Raw genomic sequence first — 10,810 nt, 5'->3', positions numbered from 1 at the left:
AAATATTTTACGAAGAAGGCATACGGTGTCCTTTCTGTAGTGTTTGAAAGTAGTGTAGTGTAGTGTATGTAAGTACAAAAGATCTTTGGAATAAATGTATACTTAGGAAAATATAAATGGATATAATGTGGAATGTTTATTGAAAGAATTCGGGAATAGATGTTTGCTTTATGCATGAGGAAATTGACTTTTGGATCGCTTTTTCACGTAGAGTTCTCAATACTATTATGCCAGCGTAGTCAGTTTTTAATAGCTTCAGTGGCTTTTATAGGATTTCCGATCTGTCCTTCGCCTTGGTCATCATCACCAGCTTCTGCAGTATCCTCGGAATCTTTCTCTAAATCAATTGGTTCGTCGTCTTCGATTGTAATCCAATTTTAGATAGCATTTTCAGTGTAGGTTTCCTAAAATAATTAAAGTACATAAAAACGAAATGGGCAGGTAAATGTCAATAGGGTCAATAAAATTACTTTCGGTATTACAACTTGCAGCAGACCCTGTATATCATCGATTTCTTTATATTTTTCCTGCAGTATTTTTTGGCGAAGTAAGCTCAGAGGAACATCATCGTCTGTATCCTCGCTTTCATTTGGCTCTGTGTCATTGAAACATTCTAATAAAGGCTTCCAACATTTCGCTGTTACACTTGCCTTCAGCTGATTCCAAGCAAGCATTAAAAATGATACAGCATCTTTAAAAGTTAAAGTTTTTAAAAATTGTGTGATGTCATCTTTTCCTACAGCTAATAACAGCAGATGTTTTTTGTAGTATAGCTTAGTTAAGCGAGTCACATTTTGATCCATAGGCTGAATAAAAGGCGTTAAATTTGGGGGCATATAAACCACGAATATTGAGCCATCAGCAGTTTTAAGTTCATCTTCTGGCGGATGGCTAGGGGCGTTATCAAGCAATAGGATAGCTTTGGTTGGTAAACCCTTTTGTAGCAAATAATTTTGAACCTAATATCAATTAAAAACGAAAAAATACTCGGTAAAACTGTTAGGAATTTTAAATGTCTTACTCATGAACGTGAGGGACGAAGCAATGGTGAAACCATTATATGAAGATGTCTGCAGTTACATGATAAATTTCCGATTTTTTCAACAATTTCATTCTTTTTGCTTCAACGAAAAGAATTTCCTCGCAGACATGATAACACTTAAAAATTATTTAAATGCTAATTTTATTAGCACACAAAAAATAAAAATAAAACACGTAAAACAGCGCACATTCACTCACAAGCAGTTGGAACTCGACAAGAACCAAATAAACATTAGCATCAAATAGTAGCAGCTTTTCTAGTAAAAAACATAAAGTGATAAATTTTAGGGAATAACCGCTTCCATTTTCGGTTAAATTTGGTATTTTTTTGTCAATTTATGCTTGCCGTTGCTTTTAAAATTTTGTTCACTATTTAGAGGCTTTCGATTGTTCACTATTTAGAATACTCTGTGTAAATATTTCGGTGTTCACTATATCGAGGTGTTCACTATAGCGGGCGTTCGCTATATAGAGACACGACTGAATGTATTATTTTTCTTTTGGTTTTTATTTTCTTTCACTGCTTCGACTATCCATATGTACATAAGTAAATATATGCTTGTTTATGTATTTTCGCACTTTTTGTTTTATGTATTTTGCTTATATATTTGCACTTTTCCTGTAAAACTTTATTTTTTCCGAAAATTTATTGAAGAAAAAACACTTTCGCTTTATCTTTTATTTCTACCTCTATCGCTTTTTATTCTTTTTTGCAGAGCTCAACAATTTATGAATTTTTTCACACGCACCTATATGTCTGTATGTATTTCGTTTAATATAGCTGAGTTGACTTGTTCGTGGTTTCCTCGGACTTTTACTCCTCGATCGGGCTTTTGTTTTTAAAATGATTTGCTGGGTTTTTTCTTCCTTCTCTGCTGAAATTCGGGTTAGAGTTAGGTATTGATGTATGTACTTCCGCTGTTATGCATCGTGGGAGTTCGACGGCTCAGGAGGACCAAAATGTTTTGCTGAGAAGCAAAACCAACGAACGCAGGTGCGAACTCACGACAATGTAACACAAGGAAAAAAAGAAATATAAACACTTGTATTAGAACAGGTATATATGTAAAATGGTTTACAGCAAGCGCATATACGAAGTTATATGCCTTATTCAAATACGATGTACATAAGCAAAGTAGTATAAAAGGAATGGATGTTTACAAGATATGTATTGTTGATATTACCTTAACTAGTGATCGCTGACTCAATGCTGCTGTCGGTCTGGCTGCTGTCATCAAAAAGAACCGCAGTTCAAACCGAACATCGCATTAAATAATCTTGAACTTCGAGAGAAGCCCACCGGTAATTCTCCCGCAGCGGTGTAGCTTTGCAGCGAACAGCGGTGCAGAACACTTACCAGTGGTTCCCAACTATTGAAGGCTTTTGGCTTCAACAAAGAGAAATTGCATTTTCTCGCAAAATATCGCTAGAATTAAGCCATTCGGAAGCACCACCACCACACCAGCAATCGCTTCCTCAGAAATTTCCGGCAGCTCCAATTCTTCAAAATCTTCGATATCTTCAATATCGTCCTCAAATTCTTACGCGTTTTCGACTCCTGTGTCATTACGGGCTATAACTATCGACTCTGCAGGGCGTATCTTTTCAACCACACACTCAACCGCATTCTCTACATCATTTTCATAATCTTCTTCTAATTCGGAATCTCTTTCCAAAGCTTCCATAATTTCCTCTTCATTAAGTTGACGTCGTGAAGCCATTTCTGAAAAAACGAAACCAGACGCGCAAAAATCTTATAGCGACGTTTACAAAGTGAAAAAAGTCTCCGTTGAGTAATCTTGTCCCGTTTAAGGGACAGCGCCTTTTTGCTCACGGAGACGCAGCTGGCGGTTTCAGTTCACTTTTTGTGTACCAGGAATACTTACAAACTTTTTCAGAAAAATCACGAAATCTACTTTTATGGAACACTTTATTAGCACAAATTTTTTATTATTAACAGTCCCTCACGAAATCCACCTGCACACTGCCGATTTAGCCAGAAAATTACTTCAGTGGACACTTATCTAAATCTAATAAACCTTTTGATTTGAAAATGGTGCCCGGTGTCAATATTTTTAAACAGGGGTTTAATAAAGTGAAGCTAAACTATGCAAATATTGCAGTCCCTTATAAGGGGCATCGCGTCTGAGAGGGTTAATTTCAAATGCCTGAAATTATTTAAACAATCATTCATAAACATTTTTCTATAGGATACATTTAATTAAAAAATGTCTGTCGTTTGTTATCTGTACACATATACATTTTGAAAGTCGTTTTTTTTTTTGTTTTTTCTGTTCGAAAAACTCGAGAACAGCTGTACCGATATTTTTGAAATTTTGGACATCGACTCCAGACTATCCAAGGATGATTGAAGATGAAAAGCAATTTCGATATATCAAGGGGGCGTGGCACCTCCCATACAAACTGAAGTTGTCACACAACATATATCTGGAAGTAAATATTCATCGTAGAGTGCTGCAACTTAGTACAGAGATATATAATATCAACGCCAAACTCATGGAAAAAATGGGAGTTATTGAAAAAGGGGGCGTGGCATCTCCCATACAAACTGAATTTATCGCACCACATACACATTCTAGTGTGTGTGTGTACTTGTTGCCCGGTAAAAATAGAAATTTCATTTTACACATATTCGCATTGAGATCAAAATTGGCACAGGTCTTAGGATCATCATTACTAGGGAAGACAAAAATATGCACAAAAAACTTAATTATATGATCATTAAAATGACTCCAAAATGTTAAAAATATGCTTGATATATGCCCCAAAGATGTACCTACATATATAACGAAAATTTTTTCGATTATCGCATAAAAAGTTTTTGCCCATACATATCGAGCCCTAACCGCCAAAATATTTTTGTTAATATTGCTTTTAAATGAATTTTTAACGCAAATAAAAAAAGGTTTTTTTGTAGAATATACATTATATTTTGACTTCAGCGTCAACTCAGGGTGAATTTGTTGGAAATCTATGACTTATTATGTTTCAACTACATACGGTCGAACCAAATCGGACCATAAATACGGTTTTTCGAAATATCTCAACCTTGGCGCCACCTAGGAATACCATTTTACGCAAACATGATTCTACTTATATAGCCAGTATATATTTTAAAAAGCAGACAAATCGGCCCGTAAATACGTTAGATATAAATTTTTTTTTTGTCGTGGTGGTTCTTCCGATGGAAACACCCATATGCATTTGCATATTTTTGTCTTCCCTAATCATTACATGTGAAGTGCTATATGCCCCCTATGATTCCCCGTGTGCTTAACCCTAGAACACACACCCGGGTACAAATGTATCCACTTTCAACTTTGAAGTGTTGTAACTTTTGAACCGCTATACCTCTATACCGCTAACTTCGGATCTAGGAAGATTATTTAGTTTTGAGTTCAAATTCATTTGATTCAGATCGGACCATTGGTTCAGGAGCTACAGCCTTCCAAACACATTATATACGTAAACACACACCCGGGATACGTTTGTACCCCAATAGTAAAAATCCTCATAATAATAAAAAAAAACATTTTTCATATTATTTTTTTATTTGAAAAATTAAAAATATTCATTTCACACATTATATTATTGACTTTTATTATAAAAATTATAAAAATGCATCTTATATCTAAGGAAAATCATGGCAAATAGAGCAATTTGTTGATGTGACCGAATGTTCAAGACACATTGGCTTCTTACATTTGTCGCACAGCTTTCTGGTTTTTCTACGGCGTTTTTCCTCTTGTGCGTAACATAAATAGCAAGATCCGGACACAGGTTTTGGCGTGCGCGCTGCGGCAGATGTTGATGCTGCTGTTGACACCATTGATTCCACCGGTCGGTTGAAATATGCTTCAATAGCAATTTTAGTCGAAAGATTTCGCGTCACTTGACGATTTATGGCTCTGGCTTCAATAATGGGCATACACAATGCCTCAGCCAAGCTGCGCAGGATCTGCTTACGCTTGTTGTTTGTTCTCCAAGGCAACATAGGGTTATTCAAATCGTAGACAATGTAGGCTGCAAGAGCTGTAATGTCCAACATGTTGAAGAACATCGCTAGTGGCCATCGTTTTGTTTGTCTTTGTGTTGGATATTCCGCAAACATTTGGTCCATTCGATCAACACCACATTTGGTACGATTATAATATTCAATTATTTCAGGTTTCCCACTGTCAGCTATTTCAGCATCATTATGCATGTTCGAAAGCAAAATTACTGCTTTATTTTTTTTGGGAACATAAGAGCACATTGTCACATTATTTTTGAAGCCAAATGTCATTGAACCAATTGTCCTGTTTTTGTTCTGCTTCATTTCTTGAGGAATATATGATTTGTTTTTGCGCAAAGTTCCACGGATCGTGAGTTTCCAGGTGAGAAGCAGTTCTGCAACTGGCAAGGTCGTAAACAAATTGTCCATTGTAATGTTTCGGCCACTTCCTTGGTATTTGGCAGACAAATCCTTCACCACTCGTTCGCCTTGGTTCGTTTCCCTACCAGTTTCTGCTTGGCCAGTATATATTTGTCCATGCAGTGGATATGCATTTGTGGCATCGCAAATCCACCAAACCTTGATACCATATTTAGCAGGTTTTGACGGTATGTACTGCGTAAACCGTGTGCGTCCACGGTAAGGAAATAATTGTTCATCAATCATCAAGCATGAGCTGGGCTTGTAATGTGCAATTATTGTTCATCATCGTCCACAACTCACTGATCGGTGCTGCTTTATCAGTTAGTAAGCGTGTTGCACGAGTGTTTTTATCGTCAAATCTTAGGAACCGCAATATCGAACAGAAACGGTTGACTCCCATTGTGGCGCGATATAAAGGATAGTTTTTGACGCTCCATAAATCTCGAACAGGTTCTCCATTGCTATGGTTCGCACCAGTCATAATAAGTATGCCAAAAAATGCATACAGCTCTGTTATTGACACAGGCGTCCATGACTTAGGAGTTGTGTTTGGATGCGCATTGTTGTAAGCATTGTAAGTTTCTTTTGCTAACTTATTTGTGTGGCGCATAATTATATCAGCCATTTCAACGTTCATGAAACATTTGAATGTTTGCTCTATTGACAACATTTCAGTGCATCTAGCTGGTCCAGAACGTTCTCTTATAATATTTTGTCTGAGTACCTGACGACTTACATTTGGTTCTTTCATCCACTCAGTACCATCACGTGCAACAAATTTTTCGGCACTAGCAGGTAATTCATTATTTTCTTCTACTTCTTCTTCTTCATCGTCTTCTTCATCATCCTCATAGTCCGCATAATCAGGTAATACTTCTGCGGCACTTTGCGAAACTTCAGCATCGTCATCAGCAATTTCAATGTCATTGATTTGAATTTCTTCTTCATCTTCTGAGTCAAAGTCATAGGGAGCGTCATCGTCACAAATTTCATCAAATAAAGATTGTATATATGATTCTCGCTGTTCCTCAGTTAGCCTGCATAATAAAAAAATTAGTATATGTTTACATTGTTGCTTATTTTACATTTTTTACCTTCTATATGCTGCACTTGATAAATATTCGTTTCTTCTTGAAGTCATTTCGTATCCAGTTATTTATAGTTTCAGTTATATTTATTTTCACTTATATTTTCACTTCTTACACTTTTGAGCACCAAAACAATAATGAAAATATCAACAGGCAGCATTTATAACAACACCTCGTGTGAAAACAACCCTTGCAGCTGCATATAAAATACAAAAACCAGTTATACCAGTGTATTTGCTACCTACGTACCCATACCTTGCGCGACCTTTTTGCACATATCTTTTGAACCAGGTAGAATATTTCAATGAAATAAAAACCAAAATGTGTATTCGTTGTTACTCTACAAGTATATTATTATAAATTATATTATTTTGTTTTGCATTTATCAGGACAACAACAAAAACAAAAATCCACTGTTGCATGTCCTGACTTTATTTGCCCATATCGCTGGAACCAGTAGGAATATTCGAATGAAACAAAAGACAAAATACTTGTTATATATTAAAATATACATTTCAAAAAAAAAATCATAGAAATCGGTTGAATAAGCATTAAAAAAACCGAAAAATAAGGTCCCGGGTACAAACGTATCCCGGGTGTGTGTTTACGTGGTATTTTCTGGGTGTGTGTTCTAGGGTTAAAAAAGTTTGCGGTCTTCTCGTAAATGGTAATTTTTATCGAAAAAATAGATGCATGTACATACAAAATTTGTCGATCATATAGCACCTCTTTTAGGAACTCTTGCTTATCTATTTTTTCAATACAACTTGCAATTTAAGAGAAAAATGCAAAAACCTAATAATGTTGACCTTTGACCTTAAATAATTTATCTAACATATGCCCGATCAATGGGAACTTTTAAAGTTTTATTTGCAATTGTTTCCTACGGCCTTTGATAATTTCAGCTCTATATTAATTTTTGTAAACTTATGCGGCCCTATTGTGGTTTCCGACTTCGACGTCGATGTAATTTTTTCATCAAAAGATAGCCATCGTAAGTCCAACTCCAGTTACACTGACCACAGTATTTTACGGGAAAGGTGTTCCTCGCAGAAATACTGTGGCTAGCGTAGCTGAAGTTGGACTAATGAGGGCTATTTTTTGTTGAAAAAATTACATCAACGTCGAAGTCGGCAACCATAATAGGGCCGCATAAGTTTACAAAAATTAATATAGAGCTGAAATTATCAAAGGCCGTAGGTCGACCATAATAGGGCCGATTTTTTAATCTAATTTGACTGGACTAATATCAGGACTAATTTTTATTCCCTTACATGTTTTTTTGTTATTCGTTTTCTTTGAGTAAAACGGATTTCTTATTTTTTATTTAATTAAATTTGAAGGATAGATCCTTATTTTTTACTAAAATAAATATATAACTAATTTCAGTTAAATTATCATATAGTCTTTGGTCCAGCTAAGGGATTTTTTTATTTTATGAGTCAAAGATATATGCAGTTATAAGCACCAAGAGCTGTGCATCTTAGACGGCGCATGCATGTATAACCAGGAACTATTTTACTCGTATTTATAAAATCATCATATGTAACGTTGGTTCCGGTTGCAGGTCTATGATTCCGATCTCTTATTAAGATCCGTGTGTGAACCTTCACTCATCGAGCCAATACACTCTTCGTCAAACACCATCCACTTACAACTTCATACAGATTCTTTCGGAATAGACAGCTCTTTTCAATTGCATTATGAAGTTGTGCCGAGTGCACCCAACTGTGGCGGCGTCTTCACGGAACCATCAGGGACCATTGCAGGCTACATCAATGGACGTGTATGCTCGTATTTAATACGTCAACCAATCGACACTAAAATTAAGTTGGAATTCACAGACTTTCATCTGCTAAGGTCTGAAAGTTGTTTCTTACAAAAAGTCGAAGTTAGTAGTACAATTAGTTAATATTGTTTTTCCCACAAAATATTAGTCAGTAACTATCGTTGCAATTTCCTGAAAGGTTTTTGACGGAGCTTCCGATGATAGCAACCTCTTAAAGCGTCTTTGTGGCAATCAAAAGGAACTCGAGCCTATAACATCTAGAGGCAACGTCATACTAATACGTTACGAATATGTTTTGCCATCAATTAACTTACCTATGAAATTCGAGTTGAAATATACAAGAGGTAAGTACAGTACTCATATTTGTAGTTGCGAGATTTATTTTTGGAAAAATCATTACACTATGAGTTTTCGATCCATCAAAATTCGTCTTTTATTTAATGTCCACAATAGGGGCAAACTTCCTGCAGTGAAACCCCAAACTAGTCGGGAAAAATACTAGTTTACAACTAGAATTTCCTGACTGAAACCGAACTAGTTCGAAAATGACCAGACTTGTACCAAGTACAAAACAATTGACAATTTGACTTCGACAGTTTAATATTACATTTTCTTTGGCCCCAAATGCGAGCTTTGAAATCAGTCATTTGAAGGTGTTTACACCGCTTGATCCGCATTTGCTTTGACTTCTCATCAATTGAAAAGGGAAGACAAAAACAAAATGAATGTAAACAAACACTACATTTATTATAAATTTAACCCATTTTGGACACAAAAAGGCAATTAGTCGTTGTTTAAACTAAAAATGTGTAAAGTATAAATTAACAATTTTTATACACAAATTTCAAAGATTTATTCAATTCTTTGTGTTTGTTTTGAATTTGAAAAATTCCAAATGTCAAAGACAAACAAAAGCTTTTGTGGAACTTTTGTTTCTGAGTTCAATAAAATTGTACGGCAATTGAAAGGCATTTGCTTCGTGATTTTGTTTAAATGCGAATTCGTATGGAGAAATGCGTGATTTGGCCTCCATTTCGGATTGCTCGCCAAAATGACGTATTAGGGCTCAATGTAAATGTAATATAATACAATAAAGTACACAAAATATTATAATTTTTATTTGGGTATATTATAAACCATTAAAGCGAGTACGTATTCAATTATACCAGACCTTCTAAATAATGATTATTAATTAAATCATATTTTGTTGGAAAACCGTTTAATGATGAAATCCCGATATTACTTCCTTTTTAATGATTGATAATTAATTACTTTAAAAAAAATTTTAATTAACTCATTTAACTTTAATTACATTATTATTTTGATATTTTTGATCATTTTCAATTATTTTTGACTTCTTTCAATGACACGATTAATATAATTATGTGACTAATTTCTATTATCAATCAACAAGCCAAACTATAGACAAAAATTAAGAATATTTGATAACTGCTTGAATTATTAATTTATTTTTTTCTTATCCAAATCTTAAACATTAATTATTACTTTTACAAAATTTTAAAAAGAAAAGCCTGAAATATGCAAAGTTAATGAATTTAATTTATTTTAATGAAAACTTTAATTTTTATTTTAGTTCACTCAAAAATTAACTAAAGTATTCATTTTATTTTTAACTAAAATGTTTTCTTTTGCATATTCAATATTATTAAAAAAGATAAAAATATCGAGCCCTAACCGCCAAAATAACGTAAGCGACATTTTTTTCAAAATTTTCTATTTGATGCAGAAATATTTCTAGAGCATCTAGGTACATTTCTGCAGCAAAAAAAAAAATGTTGAGAAAAATGTCGCTTACCTTATTACGTGAGGGCTCGATATAATATCTATTGAACCCGAAACCTTTTACTTTTAATAACACTTAATGAAAAATGCATTTAAATTTATGTTTGAAAGTTCAAAATATTTATGTAATTATTTTTGCTTTTAATTAATACTCAAAAAATTTAACACCAATTATTGGCAAATCGAATGCTGCTAAATAAAAATATGTAATATATTAAAGCAGACCTGGGCGGCGCCTGCCCGGCGGGCATATTCGCGTATATGTACATACACGCTCTGCTTTAGAAGGCAGCGAAAGCTTCATTCAACCGCTCGACTTGTTCGCACGCACACACCCTGCAGTGAAAACCCAAACAAGTTAGAAAAAATACTAGTTCATAAAGTAGTATGTGCCTACCAGTTCGTCATTTTCGAAGAACTTAAGCGTTCAGCGACATCTGCCTTCAAATTCCCAAAGCCTAAAATAAAACGCAGTTAATTGCTTTTCTTACAAATGTCGGCTGTGGCGTCGCGTGAAGACTTCTGGTTCTGGTTCTGGGATCGCAGGTTCGAGGCCGCTTGGAGGTGGTTAAGATTTCTAAAGTTAGATCAATGTAAGTAGGAATACTTATTTCAATTTAAATATAAATAACAAACTTAAAAATCTAGTTG

At 34.6% G+C, this 10,810-nt stretch overlaps 1 protein-coding gene across 1 annotated transcript in view; it reads left to right on the top strand.

The window, feature by feature from the left end:
* The window catches only part of LOC118739767 (cubilin homolog), a gene marked incomplete at its 3' end in the record, with an annotated part of 488,997 nt that overhangs the window by 199,308 nt on the left and 278,879 nt on the right, over window positions 1-10,810 (top strand). The window contains 2 exon segments of the mRNA XM_036471274.1: window positions 8,135-8,458; window positions 8,535-8,700. Coding sequence (XP_036327167.1) covers window positions 8,135-8,458; window positions 8,535-8,700 — 490 coding nt within the window.

The sequence above is a fragment of the Rhagoletis pomonella genome, unplaced genomic scaffold (genome assembly GCF_013731165.1).
Source record: "Rhagoletis pomonella isolate Grant_MI unplaced genomic scaffold, Rhpom_1.0 Rhpom_scaffold_00005, whole genome shotgun sequence".
NCBI lineage: Eukaryota > Metazoa > Arthropoda > Insecta > Diptera > Tephritidae > Rhagoletis > Rhagoletis pomonella.
This window is presented reverse-complemented; position numbering and strand designations above follow the sequence as displayed.